Source organism: Petaurus breviceps, unplaced genomic scaffold, assembly GCF_028583685.1.
Source record: "Petaurus breviceps papuanus isolate PSGF00001 unplaced genomic scaffold, PetGlider_PUasm1.0 140, whole genome shotgun sequence".
NCBI lineage: Eukaryota > Metazoa > Chordata > Mammalia > Diprotodontia > Petauridae > Petaurus > Petaurus breviceps.
Genome location: NW_027185698.1, coordinates 24,506,525 through 24,526,088, shown reverse-complemented (window position 1 = coordinate 24,526,088; position 19,564 = coordinate 24,506,525). Strand labels below are relative to the sequence as shown.

At 39.8% G+C, this 19,564-nt stretch overlaps 2 protein-coding genes and 1 pseudogene across 2 annotated transcripts in view; 1 reads left to right on the top strand and 2 right to left on the bottom strand.

The window, feature by feature from the left end:
• The window catches only part of NCAPG (non-SMC condensin I complex subunit G), a 45,870-nt gene extending 38,232 nt beyond the window's left edge, over window positions 1-7,638 (top strand). The window contains exons 16-21 of the mRNA XM_069069179.1: window positions 455-629; window positions 2,673-2,834; window positions 3,137-3,278; window positions 4,412-4,501; window positions 6,009-6,081; window positions 7,353-7,638. Coding sequence (XP_068925280.1) covers window positions 455-629; window positions 2,673-2,834; window positions 3,137-3,278; window positions 4,412-4,501; window positions 6,009-6,081; window positions 7,353-7,476 — 766 coding nt within the window. The 3' untranslated portion in view covers window positions 7,477-7,638. The remainder of the gene's footprint in view (window positions 1-454; window positions 630-2,672; window positions 2,835-3,136; window positions 3,279-4,411; window positions 4,502-6,008; window positions 6,082-7,352) is intronic.
• A 329-nt stretch (window positions 7,639-7,967) lies between these two features.
• On the bottom strand, window positions 7,968-18,009 carry LOC138147036 (E3 ubiquitin-protein transferase MAEA pseudogene; annotated as a pseudogene).
• A 39-nt stretch (window positions 18,010-18,048) lies between these two features.
• The window catches only part of LCORL (ligand dependent nuclear receptor corepressor like), a 168,964-nt gene continuing 167,448 nt past the window's right edge, over window positions 18,049-19,564 (bottom strand). Inside the window, exon 8 of the mRNA XM_069069157.1 lies at window positions 18,049-18,198. Coding sequence (XP_068925258.1) covers window positions 18,185-18,198 — 14 coding nt within the window. The 3' untranslated portion in view covers window positions 18,049-18,184. The remainder of the gene's footprint in view (window positions 18,199-19,564) is intronic.

Genomic DNA, 19,564 nt, shown 5'->3' with positions numbered 1-19,564 from the left:
GAATATTAAAAAGTGTTTTTACATGCAACTGGGGGGAAATACTAAATGAATTTCTGAAAAAAAGAAAAAGAAAAATGACATTGGCAATTAATCCAGAATGTTTACAGATGAGAAAATAGTTTCAGAGAGGTTAAGCGCTTACCTGAGGTTGCTCAGGCAATATACTTATAGAGCTGTGATTCATCTTCAACTTTGTTCTCATTGTACTGCACCGTTCCATTTTATGTGATCTATAAAATGCTACCAACTTCAGCTAGCTATCCACTTTTATTGAGGTGTGATGGGCAATAAAATGACCCTACTCAAGATGTTTAGATAGTGTCAGACTAATCTATACAATACTTGAGTGAACTTTTATACGTAGTTATTGTTGATGTTCATTTGGTTTTCTTGTGTTGTTAAAAAACTTGAATTTCATAATATTTTAATAATGCCACATAACTTTTTATAACAGGACTAATCAGGAGTGCTTTGAAGATGCTTTTTTCCCAACTCTGAAAACACTGCTAAATGCACCTGCCTCTTCTCCTTTAGCTGAAATAGATATTGCTAATGTAGCTGAACTACTTGTAGATTTGACAAGACCAAGTGGGTTGAATCCTCAAGCCAGAAATTCTCAGGACTACCAGGTAAATCTGTTAGCACAGAGGGGAGAAGATTGATAACTGACACACTAATCAAGGCATACCTAATTCTGGTTATGGGGCAATTTAGGGGCTCAGCCCTTATGGTCAAATCACAGAATTGAAAAATTCCTGCAAAAATCGAGTTTGCCTCTGGGCTATGTGTGAGCTCTCTGAGAAATTATGTTAAATGTTTGCTAGCAATCACTTTTGTTTGTTACATTTTGAGTTCTTTGAGGGGATGAAAACTAAAGAAGGTCATAGATCTTGCCCTTCAGGAACACATAACTAGTATCACAAAATAAGAACCCTTTGAAGACTCTTACCGATGGCTGTTCTGTTTGAGGATTAGAGTTGACATTACCAACCACCTGCACAGCAATCCTGTGAGCAAGATAAATTTTTTTTTTAGCAGATGAGAAAACTGAGACATATAGTGGTAAAATGATTTCCCCAAGGTCACAGAGCCAAGAATTAAATGTAGGGCTTCTGACTTTTAAGTCCAGTGATCTTTTCATTTTACCATGCTGATTTGTAAATTTAGCTTAAGGGTTCCAAAGTTGGATAAAATCAGTCAGTTCCTTTTACTGTTACCATGAAACATAGAAAATCAGATGTGAAGTGTTAAGTGGTTATGGTGAAATTAAGAATTCACACAGTTCAGTTAAATAATCAAATATTTATTAAGTGCCTGCTGTGTGTAAGGCAATGTGCCAGTTGTCATTGGGTACTAAATTTATGTGGGGAGATAATAATGATAGACTCTCAGAATTCAAAAGACCTGAAAGGTCACCCTATGAAACCTCTCCCTTGCCCCTTTACAAATGGAAGACCTACTTCCTAAAGGAGTCAGTTCAGTCTTAGATAGCTCTGGTTGTTTGGAATTTTTTCATTAAATTGCAATCTGCCCTTCTTCAGCTTCCACTTCTTGCTCCTAGTTCAGTCCTAAGACCAAGCAAAGCAAGAAGCCTCCCTCTTCCATAGAGCAGCTTTTCAGATATCTGAAAGTGCCAGTCAGGTCCTCCTTACATTTTCTCTTTTGCTACCTAAATATTCCTAGTTCTAAAACTCATCCTTTATGGGATACTTTCTGCTTCCTTCATCATCCTGGTTGCCCTCCTCTGGGCCCACCTTCACTGCTCTTCCTAGAATGAAATGGGCTAGAACAATACATTCTTCCAGGTATGACTTTTGCAGAGTAGTAGCATGTCACTTCTCTTGTTTTGGATGTTGTGCTTTTATTAATGTAGCTTATGATATCTATACCTGAAACGGCTAATAAAAGGTGGTATAGGATTTGTGAGACACAGGTGATACTGTTAAGTCCTATAGGAATTCAGGCAGTGAGAGAGAGATCATTGTAGCTGAGGTGGTTAATGCAAGTTTCTGGGAGGAAGGCATAGTATTTGAAGGATTGTTCTTCCTTAGATAAATGGAGAGGAGAAGAAGAATGACATTCTGAAAGGAAACAGGCAAAGGAATAGCAAGAATGTGCAAGTTATTTTTTTGAAACCCTGGTTGGGATTAATTTGGGGGAATAATGTGAGATATTTGGAAACTCAGTAGGATAGATTGTAGAGGATATTGAACTGCCAACTCAGGGAATTTGGACTTGATCTTGTGGGCAGGAAAAATGTTGATGAGGAGAGTGTGATGATAAAAATTATTTTAGGGAAAGTAATCTTCCTACACAGTGTAAAATAAATTGGAATCAGGAAGGCATTAGAAGAGTCCAGAAGAGATATGAGGATGTGAACTAGATAATGTAAGTGGGAATAACCAATGAAGGAATGGATAAAGGTTTTGTAAAGAAAGACTTGGTCACTAACTGTATGCAAGTGGTCAGGGAAGAAAAGACAAGTGAAAAATGACTGAAGTTTCCAGTTTGTGGTTATCAAGATATGTTGAGTTTAGAGTGATAGCAGAACAAACAAGAGTAAATATTCAGCATGCATTTAAAGTTTTAGATTAGACCTTGGGAGAGCTTCTCAGTCAAGTCAATCATACGTGCATCTGATTTTCACATATACTTTCCTTTTGCTTTTTTAGGCTTCAACAGTACATGATAATTTAGCCATAAAAATTTGCAATGAAATCTTAATAAGTCCATGTGCACCAGAAATTCGCATTTATGTAAAAGCCTTGAGTTCTTTAGAACTCAGTGACAGTTCTACAAAAGAACTTACCGTATTATTGGATGAGATTCTTGAGGTATGTAAGTAAATTAAAATGTCCCTTGTTGTAGCAATGTAAATGTATACATGGAAAATAAAATGTTTATCCTAAGGAATTTTATATATTGTTAGCTCCCTTTTAACCAATAGAATTCTTAACTAAATACTATATAAGTAGATTTTGCTTTTGAGAAACAAAATTATTTCTCTGCTAAGGCATTTGGCTAAATTTAATATCATTTGGGAAAATAATCACATAATTTGATATCAATCTAATGTTCTTTTTTGAAGGAAAAAATTTCAGTTAAGTTGTATTAATAATAATCCTCTGAATTACAGGAAGTAAAAGATAAGACATGTTTGAGAGCCTTAGAGAAAATCAAGATGCAGCTGGTCAAAGGAAGTAATGAACACGGTGACCAGTTTCCAGGAGCACAGGATCCTGATGGCTCTGCCGTGGCCATTAATCAGAATGAGAAAGGTAACAATGAAATAAAAAAACTAAAGTAGTTTCAGTTCTCTAAAATATGTTTTGGTTTAAGAAGTAAATGGCATCTTTTTCTGATCAGCTCGTGTTAAGTACAGTCTCTTTAAGAATGTGCCAAAATCACAGAACTGGAAAGAGCTTTTAGAGGATCTTGTCCAACAACCCAGATGGGGCTGGTGATAACTTGCCTCAGGTTACACACATGCATCTCTAACTTATCTTCTCTTCGCCTGGTCTGGGTGTCCTTGCCTGCATTGTTTCCCCTATTAGACGGAGCTCCTTGAGGATGGGGCTACATTTTGTCCTTCTTTATATTCTCAGTGCACAGCACCTAGCACCCAGAAGGTGCTGACTACATACTTGTGGACTGATAACAGAATAAATATCAAGTAAATAAAATACAAGTAGATTCATTCTAAGGACCACACTTGAGGACCTAGAGGATCACATGTGGCCTTGAGGCCGCAGGTTCACCACCTAGCCTAACTTCACTTGCTAGTTTTCCATCTCCATGCCTTTTCCCTGGCTATCTCTCATGACTAGAATATGTGCCTTCCTCCTGTCTACCTTTCAGGATCCCTGGTTACTTCCACAGTTCAAGCATCACCTTCTGTACATTGCCTTTTCCTGGCTTTCCCCTTCTCTCCCCAGATATTATTGCCTTCCCCCCCAAAAAATAACATTATATTCATTTTTACATAATTTTATACATGTATGGCTCCCACAATTGAATATAAGTTTTTTGAGGGCAGAGACTGGTTCATTTTTTTTTGTATTCTATAGTGTTTATAGCATGGTATATGGCACATAGTGGACACGTAAGAAATATTGGTTGGTTTTGTATGAGATATTGTGGAATAGTATTTAGGATTATTTGCCGTTAATACTGAAGAGTGCATTTTTATACATTAATGAATAGTACATCAATTTTTAGATGCATCAGATAGGGTCTAGAATTCTGAAATCATAGGAATACAAAAAACCCAGTGCTTAGAATTTGATAACTTTTTAGTATAAATTATGGTTTGTGTATCATTGCTAGTTTAACAAAGATGATACTAATACTAAGGCCAAGTAAAGTAAGTACTTCTGAAGAATTTGATTTATCTTTTGTATTTCTTTAACAGAAAAGAATGAAGAAATGTTTCAGACTCCTTTTATAACCAAAAGTAAAGGTGTTGAGACACTTAAAACCACTGTATCCAAGTCTAACAGAGGTACCGTACAGATTGATTGTTCTCACTGTTTACAAATAAAACATTAGTTGTTTTCAGTTAGACGATAACAAATAAGATGTCATTTAATATTTATTTTAAAATGTTGCAAAACATTTCAATTCTCTTTAGGAATAAGCATTATAAAACATCTCTTTGACATAACTCCATTTTTTCCCCTCACTCCCTTAGGCAATATCCATTTTTCTTAGTCCTAAGATCATATAAGGGTAAAAATACAATTCATGTTATGCTTTGCTCCTTATCAGAAATGAGTGAAAAATTATACCTTGTCAAAAAGTTCATAGATGTTTCAGCATTTTACCTAAATTTTGCGGGATGTCAGCAAGCAGAATTCTTGATTTTGATAAAAAAACAACTCCAGTTTGTAGGTGGCAGTGGAGTGAGGTTTTGCTTTATTGCATTGAAATAACTTTCTTTCCCTTAGGCATAATCTGACTCCTTACATGCTGGTGAGCTCATGCCCATGAGAGTCCTCAAAAGCTTTTAAAGCTTTGGAAGTCAGGGCTTTGCTTTTGAAGCAGTGATGTACAGGTAGCACACGGCAGTCGCGCCTACCTGGAAGCATCTCTTACCACGGTGCTCCGGCCTGCCCATCTGAGCCCGTCCCATGTGTTCATGCAGTGACAGCTTCAGTACTAACACTTGTCACTGTGATTTCTGTGACTTCACATGTATAATGGCTCTCATATTGCTTGTCTTCACAGTGCAATGGGGAGGGACAGGAGAAAGGGAGAGTATGGGGAACTGAAAATGAAAAAACAAAACAAAGCACTTTCCACAATGAGCTGGATTTGCCCATGCTTCGCTGCCAGGGAGGATTCTGAGCACCTCTCCTGTGCCTTCGGATCACTGCTGATCCATGTTTGTGAACTGTTTGGGTACATCATCTTATGCTAGATGTCTCCTTCTTTTCTACTAACATTAACAGAATCTTGAGAATTGTAAGGGCTCTTATACTTTAGGGTACCCAGTCCTTCATTCCTTTTGTCTTCCTCAGACATTGTTCTTTTCTGGGTGTAGGGCACCGTGCCAGGTGCTTGCAGAGATAAAAAGTTTATGTAGGACAGAATTTTACTACATAAAATTTGGGGGCTGTGGATAAGATGTAAACATAGCTATAATACAGATTATTATTGTATGCATCCTCAGGGTGCCAAGTAAGGTGCTATGTGAGATCTGAGCAGGAGGGGCTTGTTACTGGGACAAGAGAGATCCAGGAAGGCTTTATGAAAGAGGTCCCATTTGAGTTGGATTTTATAGAAGTTGGTAGAAATTTAATAGGGGAGGAAGGATTCTCCATGCATAGGGAACAGTATGAGCAAAAAGGCAAAAGTCTGGAAAGCAAAGGACATGCTCAAAGTGAGAAAGCCCATTTTAGCAGGAGGGAGGGACAGCATATTGAGCTGGAAATGTAGGGTCTCACTGGTACATAGTACTGGTAATGTGTGCTTTCCTCTTAAGAAACTATTTTTGACTTTCCTTAAAGGACAGAGAAAAGTCACAACTGCATCAAGAACTGTGAACAGAAGACGTCAAAATGCTGGGACTAATTCTGAAAGGTATATATGGAATAGGCCTCTTCGCTTATCTTAGTCCATCTTTCTCCACACATTGTAATTCTTCCTTCTCTCTACGTGGGACACATTTCACATGGCAGGATAATTGAGAATAAGTGCCAATACCCCCCAGAGTTGAGAAGGGGTGTGGGGCAGGGAGCAGAGCACTAGGCTTGGGGTCAAGAAGACCTAGTTCAAATCCTGCCTTGGGCATTTGCTAGCCGTGGGACCTGGGAGGGGATAATATTTGCAAATTGCTTTACCAACTTTAAAGTGCTGTTAACCTGTCAGTTCTCTTTAAATGTCCCATGTTCAAGTTCAGTTGCCTCTGTAGAACTTCTTCTCTGTACCTGCCAGGTAGATCCTGGGTTCTGCGCTTAACACAGCATCTTCTGTAAAGTTCTGTGTTGAGCTTTTTTGTTCTCCAGTTTGGTGTTTATTTTCATATCTTCATCTAACTATATATTCCAAAATTAAATAGTCAACAAAAACTACAAGCTCACTCTTCCTGAGTTTGGGATTTGTTTAGACTCTAACAGTAATAGCTATCGTTTATCTCTTTAAGGTTTGCAGAGTGCTTGGTATACATTATCTCATTTGATTCTCACAGTAATTCTGAGAAAACCCCCATTTTCCAGATGAAGAAAGAGGCAGAATAACTAGAAAAGAGACTTTTGGTCTCTGTAAAAAGATGATAGCTTATCATTCCAGCTAAAAGCTAGTTGGAATATCCAGTCCCTCTAAGGACATCTGTTTGTGCTTTCAGAAAATAATTTTCCTGTCAGTTTGCTAAGCTCAGGTGAAGAAGGGCTTTTTTCAGGACCTGATAGAATAATGTAAAATATATGAGACAAGAACATTTAGCTTGCTTTTCTAATATTCCTTCTGAGAGAATGGGAATTGTTCTTTTGAGTAGCTGTTCGTAACTGTTTATTTCTTTGCAGATGTTAAACTAATCTTGGTTTGAGACTTTGAAGTGAAATTGTATCCATACACCTTTGGACATAAAAGTAACATTGAGCTGTTTCCAACAAACATCTGAATGAGTATTTTCTATGTAGTAAATACTCTGTTAGGTCACAAGAGTAGGGACAGTGTCGGTGTTGTCTCACTAGTATTATAGAGGCTTTAGTCCTGTGGCTGAATTAATTTCATTTAATTAAGATTAGTTATAGAAAGGTGCTTTATAGCAGCAAGAGGCTTGGATATTTTAAATATGAATGAAATGTTTTAAAGTTTATAATTATGTTAATGAATTGGATCATCTTTTTTAGTGACCAGGAAATACCAGGACCAGTCACAGAGAGGAAAGTGAGGCTACCAAGACGAGCTAAAACAGCAGCTTTGGAAAAAACAAAGCTAAACCTTATGCCTCTTCTTGGTGAAGAAGACAACTAAGAAATGAGACAGGGTAAAGCTGCGTTTTTAAACTCAGTGTTTTAAATTTTTCATTTTTTTCTGTTTCATTGGCTTTTACATTTTTTGACAGAAAAATGACTAATTTCTTTTTTACTTGTATTAATAAAAATTACTTGCATTTTAAACTAACCTATAAACAAATTTTCATTATTTTAGTTCTTTTTCTTCTGTTCTGTACCAACTTCTTCAGTCTTATTCATTGCTTGTCTTAACTCCTTCCTTTTTCTAGACATTGCTTTTTTCCTAGACATTATTTTGTTAATTGTCAAAATTTTTAAATGAAAAACTCTACTTAATGCTATTTTACAAGCTAATTACTGAGTTTTCTCATGTATAAAAAATTCAAAGAATTTCACTTTCTATTTGTCCGTGTAACTTATTTTCTCAACAATTGGTTTAAACCCCAAACTAGAAAAAAGTGAAAAACCATATTCCATGAAAAAACAGTGTCTACCATGTATAGATTTTGTCTTACAGCGGGATTGCGAATCTTGTGAATTTAAATTACTTAATCTCTGTCAGCCTAGTAATCTCCTTACCTGTAAAATGTGGATAATACTTGTTCTGTTTTAGAGAGGTTTTATGCCTATCAAATCAGAGAATTCGTGAAAAGTGTTCTGTAAATTGTGAAGTACTAGAGGATAAACACTTAACTGTTGGGAAGGTGAGGGGGAGGAGGCCCTCTAAAGAGCAAGGGCACTAGACCCTCAGAGCCTGTTTTCTTCTTTTCTGATCATCAGTAGCAGCATGAAGCCATTGCACTGTGGGCCTAGAAACTAAGCGCATGAGAAACTAGATGTGGTTTTAGTTATGTCTCAGGGATGATCGAGGTTATAATTAGACTAAGAGGCTGAGCATCAGATTAAAAGTTAAGCTATTGCAGCACAGTGAAATAAGATATTTATGTTGCAGCATTGAACCTGAGCCTAGCATCATGGCTTTGGAGTGGGGAAGAACTTTGAGATCATTGAGTCCAGCCAAGCCCCTCATCCTCCAGGTGCCCAGTATCCCCCAGCTGGGCAGTCAGAGACTGGATTTGTTTTGCCCCTTATTCAGAATTGCTGCCAGCATCAATGAAAAAAATGGGGTGCAAGGGTGCTGAGTGTCAGATGCAAAATGAAAGAGAAAGCAATAAGAAACTAGGGCTGGATTGTTAATAATTAGAACAGGGTTCCATCACACTCCCTTGTGAACTTGGCAATGTGAGTGCAGCCCCCGTTGGTAAAGGAGGCCTCACGTGGGGCTCAGGTGAAGGAAGACTGGGGGGAGGGGGAGTGTGACTTTCAGTCCTATTGCATTTTTCACACCCTCTAGTTCCAAACATACCACAACTGTTCTCTTGTTTATTTTTTTTTACATTTATAATTTTTATTAGCTAATTAACATCAACATGCAAAATAAGCACTAAATACAAATCTCTATAATACGGTTTTGTTTAAGCTACAATGGTTGGTTGGTTGGTATGGAAAAGTCATCAGTAATTGTGGAGGCTGGACTATTAGTTTCTGCAATGAATAATATTTAGACCCTAAACTTATGTTACCATCCTGCAAGGCCTCTTCAGAAACTGCCCAACACTAACTGATTTTCATGTGAATACATTCTCAAAGCAAGAAATTAGGCAGTAGCACTAATGATTTGATGTTAACCCCTATGCATATAACTAAGAACTTCAAAGACTTTCACATGAGGAGGGCAAACTGGAAGAATCTACAAAAACAAGCAATTTGGTCTGCTTGCCACGCTGTTTTCTTGGTGTTTTGGCAGCATCTTTAAGCTTGTTTGGAACAACTTCTGCTTGACTCTAGGATAAAGTCATCATCTCAGGGTCGTCACATCCCTGGAAGTGCAAGGTCTTAAACATGGCACTACTGTCACTTCCCTACAGGATCCACAGCAGAGAACACAAGAAGCTTTCATGGAAAAATCCCCTTGGTTTTCCATGTGTGATCATTAGCAAAAGGGAGACTAACTGGAAAAACAAATGGGGAAAATAACTGAGCCACATTTTTAAGTGGGTCTGAAGGTCCCTCAGTATTTAAGTCATCTTTAAAAGAAAATTTATTTTTGAAAGATTAAGGTACTTTTCAGAAGAATCAAACTTGTGACTCATGTTACAAAATCCTACCAATCAGAATGTTGTTTTCAAGTACAAATTTACTAAGTTGTATTTCCTCTCTAAGGGTAGTTGTCACTCATTGATCTTTGGTCACAAGAAACAACATTGCCACCGACAGGTCTGATCCTTGAGACGGCATACTGTGCTTCTTGGCCATGGAAGGCCATGCCTGAAGAAGGCAAGCCACCCCCTACACTGCATCCCATTCCAGCTGGCATTGGCACTCCATCCTGGGGCCACGGGGATCTACATGATGTATATTTTCTCAGCTTGTGGGAAGTTGAAAACTTATTTGGTTCTTGGGCACAAGACTGTCATCTTGATGAATGGAAAGCAAGGAATTGTAGCCATAGACATATCTATTTGGTAGCATCATGGGTGGATTGTTTTCATTCATGACATCTCCAGAAATCTTGCAGACTAGCTGGGAGTTGGCGCAGTGGGCCATAGGCAAAGGCTGGGCCAGCTTGTTCAGTGACTTACTACACACAGGGCGGTCAGAGTTCTTTGAACTTCCATCTTCTTTATAACACTGTGGTGTTTTTATGGCAGAAAGGCCTGCCTGGAGTGTGATGGTGAAGGCTGAGTGGTTTCCCAGCTGATACAGTCTGTAATTATCATATCTAAACTGCTGGATCAGCATCCTCCATCCGGCAGGGTCCAAAAGATAAGGAGAGATATGAGTGTCCGAAGGAAAGGTTAATATTCCCATCACTCATCCAAAATTGACTTCCTTCAGCTTGCCTGAAGTGCATGTCTCACAGAATCCAGTCTCTTGTTCTGTCCAATGAGTACATGAAGCTGAACTCCAGACAGCTCTTCATTTTCCTGAGGCTCAATTTGTTATGACACCAAGCCAAACAAATCATGGTCTCCTGTCTTTCCAAAGATTCTTTGGCTCTCAAGAAAATCTCAGCGTTCACAAATTCCTCCATGCCACTTCGCCTAGTGAGTTTGCCTGCTGTGTTGTAGCTGCAGTGCAAAAGATGCCCCACCATCATGCAATCCATGTGTTTTTCCCCACATGTTGGCAGCTGCTGGCTGATTGTTCTGCATTTGCACCACTTTGCACTCTCATCCTCAGCTTGGATCAATTCGACTGCCTTTCTCTTGAGGACACTTAATTTTTCAACTACTCTATCAAGGAGTCTAACAACTGAATCAACAGCAGGACAACTGCTCATGGTTTTTTCTAATTCTGCAACTACCACGGTGATGTGTCTGATCTCTCAGTCAATGTTTTTCTGTGCAGCTCGAAAACGCAGTGTTTCAACCTTGAGGGTTGGATACTCTTGCATCTTCAGGGTCATGGAAAGCTGAGCAGCCCATTCCTGCACCACCATTTTGGATTGACCAAAGCGTTACAGACCAAAGGGAGCCACCTCTGGGGTGCGGTGCATCTCTCTTGTTTATTCTAATAGAAGGTTCTGTACAACCCTAAAAGTACCATCTTGAGAATAAAATATAAATAGGAGAAGCCTGGGTTGTTTTGAAGGAAGGGTAATAAACTATTCAGTGATAAAGACAGGTAGTAAAGAATTGTCATATTTTTACACATCCCATTATTGCTTTTTACCCTAACAAACAACCCAAACCTTTGACCACAAGTTTAAGCTAAGGTGTCTAAAAAGTTGTAATAGCAATCTTCACAAAAATTGATTCCAGTTCTTTAAATTGTTTTGTCATTACTTTCAAGGTCTTGTTTTCCAATTTTTCCCAAATTAGAATTAGGCTTCCCAAAGCTTTTCACCTGTCTTGTAGATGATCCTGGGTTGGGGGAAAATACTTGGGGGAGTTGTTAGGAGACTATAGGATGGATCCGTGACTGATCTAATAGAAACTGAATAAATACTATGGGAATGGTATGAGCCACAGTGGCAAACAGTGGTCTAAGTGTAGGGACTTTCTTGGGGGTAGTTTTCAGTTATGAACTGGGCTATTAAGGAGACACCCAGGGGTTAATTTTATAGGTGACCAGTGGAGTTGAGTGAAATGAATTTTAAGTAGAGAAATTGGTATAAGCAAGTTCTATGTATATAGGTATATTGTCAGAATAGGTGTTTGTTGGTTAGAATGGGGTTGGGGAGGTAGTATAAAAAATTAATATGAGGTGGGTAGGAGAGGAATTGATAAAAGATCCTTGAATGCTAAACTGAGGAATTAGAATTTGATGTTATGAAATAGGAAATCCCTGTGGGTTTTTGAGCTGGGGATTAATGTGACAAAAGAGTGTAATTGAGAAAGAAATGGCCTAGTTAACGTTGCCCATAGATAACATTCTATCTCCTATCTATACCTATGCATAGTGTATCAGGCATTTATTAAGCACCTACTATGAGCCAGGCATTGTGTTAGCAACTGGGATCCAAAGAAAAAGACAACTCAGGAAACTTAGATTCTAGGTATTGGGAGGGAGAGCATGTATGTATTCAGGAATGTGCAGAAGAGGATGTCGTTTGGGGAGGGGAGACATTAGCATCTAGGGGAAATCGGGAGAGCCCTCGTGTAGAAGGGGGAGCTACAGCTGAGTCCTGAAGGAAATAAGGGATGAGTTTTGATGAGCTGGGAGGGAAGAGGGGAGTGCATTCTAGGCACTGGGACAGTTAGTGCAAAGATAAGAGGTGGAGTATCCTGGGCAAGGAACAGCAAGAAGGACACTCTTCTCCCCCTGTGAAGCTTAGAATCCCTCCTTTCCTTCAATGAATCAAATTCATTTATAAGTCCTTGCTAAGCTACTCCTTGCCAGTTACTGTGCTAAGCACTGGGGCTACCAATACCAAAGAGAGTCTTCTCTCAAGGAATTTACATTATAGTGGGAGAGGGGGACTTAGGGGTTAGAAATTTGCTAAATGGAACAATTGACACCCCTTTTCTGGAGGTGGGGGAGGAGGGAGGGAATTGGTCTGATCCTGGTTCTTGAGCAAGAGGAGGAAAGGAGTAATGAATGGGTGATTAGGGATGGTCTCTGGAGATCCAGTTTTGAAGGTGGACATAAAGGGACAAGACCCTTCCATCCAGCTCCCTCGTTGGTCTCTTAAATTGTGACATCCTTAGTCCAGTGGTACTATGTGCCCATCCCATTGCTAACAAACTTCAAGCTGGCCTTCCTAACATGAGTAATAGCAAGTCTACCATTCCCAGTTTTCTCGTCCCTAACCAAGTAGCCCTCGACCCATTTTCCCCTCCACTGGGATTGTCCTTAGAATTCCTGCCTCTTGTATTACAACTTTTCCTTTCGTGCTCCTTCCCATCTTCTTGTACTCACAGAAACCTAGATTCTTCCCAAGAAGATAACTTCACTCCTGGCTGTCCTCACCACTACTTGATCGTTTTTCTTTCATGTCTATTGACACACTAGACCCAGAGGAAGCATAGGCATACACCTCCTTTCTATCAGTCAATCAATTACCTTCAGACTTGTCATCATTCAGCAGCTACTCCATCCAGACCTATTACCCTCTGCCTCCTGTGGCTTGTTATCTGTTAGCTCCCTGATTGTTTTCTCACCTTCCTCAAGAAATGCAGTACCTGGTTCACAGTCTTCCTTTCCATACTAATCCCTATGCTGATAGTAGGGGGCTTAAATGTACATGTTGATGTCCATTCATACATATATCCTGTCCATCAGTCACATCTCCCAGTATGTGCTGCATTTTCACTCAAAAAAGGAAAGAGTGAAATCTGGAGTGCTAAGTTGAAAAAGGGGGTTTCTAAAGGATGCTTTCAATCTTTTCATTGAGGTATGTGATGAGTTCTCTGCTGATTATCCAGGAAGAGAATACCTGCATACACCGTTTATTTTGAAATAATGTTATATTGTATTTGAATATAACCCCACTCCCAAAGCCCGCTGGTATGGGGCCCTCTCCTCATCGAGAGAGGTGGATGCTGTGCCCTGAACCTTTGGAGTGGCAGTCTCTGTTGGACTTCTGAAACTGTCCATCTGCATCCTGATGTGGGGTTGGCCTCATCCATCTTCACTCTCGAACGCTAGAAGCCAGAGGGACCTGAAGAGAACTGACTGGAGGAACCAAAGAAGCCTGGAAACCACTGGGAGTGATTGGAAGCTGTCTGGCACTGGCCAGCTGCAGTCTGACCCTGGCATAGGGGCCGAGCAGGATGTCCATCACCACCAGTGAGGAGAGGGGTCCCATAAACCATCAAAACCATTCAGGGTTAGGGGGCCGGGAACGACACAGCTATAGCTGGCTATCCCCTGAAGAATAAGAGGGAATGGAATGGTGTCAGCCAAGAGAACCCAGCTGAGACCACATGAGAAAGCATGTCCGTGACTGACTCCCCCAGCCTGCCTGCAGGGCAGGAGGCAAATAGAGCAAGTAAGTGTTTCAAAGTTCATAATCTCAGTACAGGGGTTTGAAAAAGGATGGGCAGCATTAGGACAAGGGGCCAATGTACTTACAAGGTGAAACTTAATAGGCCAAGCACAGCATCAAGATTTTCGGGGGGAGGAAAGGACAGATTACTGTCTCTATGCCTTTGTACAGACTGTTCTCTATGCCTAGAATATAATCATCATCATTATAGTAACTAACATTTATATAAAGCCTGCTATGTGCCAGACACTGTGCTTTAAAACATCTCATGAGGAAACTGAGGCAAACAGGTGCCCCAAAGGTCACACGACTAGTGTCTGATGCCATATCTGACCTTGGGTCCTCCTCACTCCAGGTCTGCCTTGCCACGTATTCTTATCTCCTACAATCTTGCCGCCACTTCTTAGAATTCATCCCTTCCTTCAAGGGAAAGCTCACTTGCCACTTCTCGTAGTAAGCCTTTCCTGATTTCCCTAGTTAGTGCTATGTCCTCAGATTACCATATGTCTACTTCCCTACTTATATGTTGCATCAATTGGAGCTTGATGAGGGCAGGGGTTGAATGTTTTTGTCTTTGGTTCTTTAGCATATAGCACGATACTTTACATACAACAGGTACTGATGCTTGTTGGTGTGCACTGGATGGGTAGGATTTGCTATCGGATCAGCTATGGAGATAAGCTGAAAATGATAGATGTAGGTTGTGCGGCCAAGGCACTTAAGAGGGGAGTGCATTCACAATGAGAAAATGGAAAGTGGCTGCCAAGCTAGGGAGGGGTGTGTTCAGTTATCCCCCAAACTGTGGGACTTCCAAGAGATGGGCAGCTTCCATTTCTAGAGGAACAGGATGACAGAAATTGCTGGGGTGACAAGGTGGCTGATTCTCCTGAGTAAAGAAGAATGACGATAAAGCAGAATGAAAGTGATTCATCTTTCAGGCAGGTAGAAAACCAATACAGAGAGAGAAGCCACAACATAAAAACTACTGACTCCAGCTTAGCTGGTTTGTAATTCATGTTTCAGAATAAAATTACTTTGGGATTGATGGCAAATATGAGAAATTGATTTAAAAAGCAATATAAAACATTCTTAAATCCTTACAAATAAAGTGACTTAAATGTTTATATCTGGGAATGTTTCTAGAGCAGACTTTTTTTCTTAGTGTAACCAATATATGAGTAAGCATCTACACAGTATATAAATTGGTTTCCTCGGTTTTGTTCTTTCTCACACTTTAAAGAATTTTAACGATTTCCTTTTCCTATGAGATAATAAGATGGCAGCTGACAACCATCTAGTCCCTTATGTGAAAAAAACATTTTTTTAATCCTATTATTCCCTCACTGGTGGCATTGTGGTTGCACTGGAGTGGCACCTGCACTGGAGAAGGCCTGAGTTCGCATCCTCTCTCTGACAATTATGGGTTATTGTAACCAGAGGTGAATGGATCATTTGCCCTTTTGGGTGAAGGGGCCTGGACAATGCTTGAAGGTTCTAAGTTGTAGGCAGATTGAACTCTGCCTGGGCATAAGGAATTAGCACACCAATGAGATCATTGGTCTTCAGTGCATGGAAGAAGTATTCTTCTGCTGGTGAAAATTGTTAACCAAACCAATTGTTTTCTGAAATTGACCTTTCCTTTCCCTGGTAATATCTAACATTTAACACAAACATAAGAAGTCACCCAGAGAACCTTCCTTACTCCCTCCTTCACCCCTCACCCTCTGTAACATCAACATACAAATTTTCTTTCTTTTATTCCCAGAACAGAAAACACGACAGAGAAAATTTCCAACATTATTGAACTTTTGTTTCTACTAAAAATTGTGCCATCAAGGACCAAAAGTATGTACACTTTATTTTCAATGGGTTATATTTGTTTAATGTGATGTTTCCGAGGAGAAGAAAGTACCATAAAGACATCACTGAAGGAACTGTATTCTAGAAACCAAAGAGGCATTTGCCATGAACCGCTAGATTACTACCATACAGTCACTAGGGAAACCAGAAACACTGGGGTGTCTGAATGGGTGTGAAGCTAAAAGACAGAGATGATTTCATGGAAGATGCAAAATGAAAAATTAAAGAGAAATAATTTATTAGTTAGCAATGGATCATAGATTCTGGGTTGGGTGGGACCCATAAGGTCATCTAGTATAACCCTTACTTTTTTTTAAAGAGATGGAAACTGAGGCCGAGAGGTCAAGTGATTTGCCCAAGGTCATATGTACTAAATAGCAGAGCCTACATTTGAACTCAGATCTTCTGACTCCAGAGTTGGTAGTGTTTCCCATGGTATCATGCACACAGAGGTGTCTCAAATTCCTTCCAGAGATTATTCTAAAGAATAATTTTTCTTTCATCTTAGTGTTATGTTTTATAATTTTGGGGAGAAAAATAATAAGAAACCTTTAAATGTATAAATGACCTTGATTTAAAAGGCATTTGAAATACGCTATTAAGAAGTCTTTTGTTTTTTAAATGTGTATGGCTGTTGTTTTTGCTTTTTTACTTCCCAATTATCCAGTTGCTGGACTGTCCAAATGGAAAGAATCCATAGCCTTGATCCACCTTGGTTGGTTATCAGCACCAATGCTTTTCTCTGGTCCAGGTCAGTGAGGGAAGACGTTTGTAAAACAAAGTCAAGCACAAAACACACAGTACTTTTATACTTAAACAGCATCATAAAACCACTGAGAAACAGCATGGCCTAGTGGATAAAGGACTGGATTGTGAGTCAGGATGACCTGGATTCAAATCCTTCCTCTGACACATACCAGTTGTGTGACCATAACTTTTCAGTGTCCAGGAAGCTCTCTAAGATAGGGATTATTGATCTAAGGTCTGTGTATAGATTTCAAGGGATCTATGAAATTATATGGGAAAAAAATACCCTTTATTTCAATGTAATTGGTTTCCTTTGTAATCCTATGTATTTTATTTTATGCATTTAGGAACATTATTCACTAGCCTGTCGAAGTAAGAACAACAACAAGAAAAGGGTCCGAGCCCTGCTCTAAGACTGTCATAAAGCTGGCCTCTGTACTGGTAGAGGTTGTTTCTACAACCAAAAGTTTTCCATACTGATGAGATCTGAGGTCTGTAAAAAACAAAACAACACAAAACCCAAACCCAGTAATCACATGATGACTGCAGGGGCTATATTTGGGCTTCGGGAAGAGAGAGAGCAAAAATCACTGTCTTGTTTTGAGAAGACCACCTCTTGCATGCTGTCAACCTTCCTTTAGAACAGATGGAGAGCTGCAGAGAAACCCTATGAAATGTATCCCTCTAAATAGTGACAATGACCCATCTGCCCACACAAAGGGCAGCCAGAAGTTGGCTAAATGATGACCTTGAAACTGAATCCACAGAAACTTTTTTTTTCCATAGATTTGCCGTTTTCAGAACCTAAACAAAAAATTCAAGAGGAAGAAGATGAGTCGACTGAAATCAAATGAGTCAAAACCACTTACAAAAGGAACTGTGAATGGATGCTATGCTGTGAATGACTGAAGATTTCCTTGGGGAGACATCTTTGTCTTGCCATTTCCTGCTCTTCCTCGAGGTAGCTGGTAGGTAATCAGATGAAATGGTGCATGTAAAGCACTTTGCAAACCTTAAAGCGCTTTATAAACATAAGTCATTACTGTTGTCATCATCATCATTACTGGCATCCAACTGCTACAGAACCACGTATGGATCAGGTCATCAGCACAAACCTTTAAAATATCTGCTCTCCAAGTCACATATTACATTATATATTAAAACTTTGTGCACAAAACAGAGACAAAATCATATATTTAAACTCAAAAAGACATACAAAAGTCACAAAATACTATTAAAAGAGAAACATCGAGTTCCATTTGTACTGCAAAATTCCACGATGGTCAGGTGCAAAACATATAAAAATATACAAAGAGTAAATCAGATGAATAATGCTAGTGATTTAATATAAAGACAAATCACAAGATCGGAGATATTTCAAGAACAAGAAATGCTTATCGTTCAGCAGAAATAATGTCGATGTACAAAAAGGGATAGTGCAAGAACGCTTCTGCAGCCTACTTGTTCTCTTCACTGGGGGGCTCGTGGTTCCGAGCTGGCCGGCTGGCCAAAGGTGGGGCCGGGAGACTTAGATTCCACTCAGTGGGCTGGTTAAGGCACATCTTAATGGACTTCAAAGGACTACTTGCTGTGTTCATGTCAGACAAACCCTGATTCTCATCAGTTTTCATTTGTAGCATGCTGGAAAAAAAAAAGTAATGCAATTTAGTTTCATTTTTATTTCAAAGCAAGCAAGTCAACTTTCTGAACAGAAATTGGTTATTTGGCTTGTTTTCTGAACCAACCCGGTGCAGAACAGTGAAAATAGAAAAATGATTCTATTAAAATGGCATTCGTTTTTCTAGTGCCAGATGTTTTGTCAAACTGAAGGATTTTCAATTCAGTGAACATTTATTAAACACCTACTAATTATCAGGCAGTGGGAATACAAAGACAAAAAACCAGAAGTCTGCTCTCCAGGAGTTTTACATTCTCTTTGGGAGAGGATAGCAGGGACTCTGTGGGGATGACATGTGTAAAGAGAATTAAGAACAAAATATACACCAAGTAACTGGGGGAGGACCGACACCAACTGGACTTATCAGCCAAGCTAAGTTTGAAGGGAGCTTATGATTCTCTGAGGCAGAAGTGAGAAGCAATGCATTCCAGACCTAGGCTCTCCTTCCCAAAGACAGGAGATGGAATACCAGCAGCACAAAGGCCTCCTTGGCTGCAACACAGAGGAACGTGCAGGATGTATGCAAAGGGAAGCTAGAGCCAGACTGCAAAGGCTTTTAAAAGCCAAACTGAGAAGTCCTGTATTTTATTCTATTTTATTTGTGTTTATTCTGTTCTCAAGAAGGAATGACAGAAGCTTCTCGAGCAGTGGAGGGACATAACAAACCTGTGGGAATATCAATTTGGAGGATGAGTTGCCGAGAAGAGCCGCTGGAGGCAGGGAGACCAATTAGGAGTATTGGGACTATTGCAAAGGTCCAGGCAGGAGAGGATGAGGGCCTGACTGACCTAGGGTGGTAGAGAGAAGGGGAGGAATGTGAGACATGTTGTGGAAGTGTAACTGAGAGAAACTGAGCAAGTGCCCGGTAAGGGAGCGGGGAGATCTGAGGCGGGCTGCAGGCTGGCTGAATGAGGTGAGTGACTCAAGGGGACATCAGTGATGCGTAGACTCCTTCTCTTGGGAGGCTAGGAATCAAGACCTTCATTGTGATAATAATCAGGTATCCTTTAACAGAAGGCTGTAGTGCTTTCAGCTCCCATTAGTGTACATCACAGGTGAGAGCTCAAAGGCCACCTTAGAGATCATGTAGCCTGACTCCTGCGTTGAAGAACACAAAGGTAAAATGACTTCTCTTAGGTCACACCTTCTAGAGGTAGAGTTCAAAATCGGGTCTTCTGACTTAAAATCCAGCATTCTTTCCACTAAACTATCTTCATATTGGAAAGAAAACTATTTAGTCCAAGCTCCCTGATCAGACCTGTTACAAAAGAAGGGAAAGTCATTTTCTCTCTCCACTACTGGGGTGAGAGGTGGGGGAAGGGCAGAGGG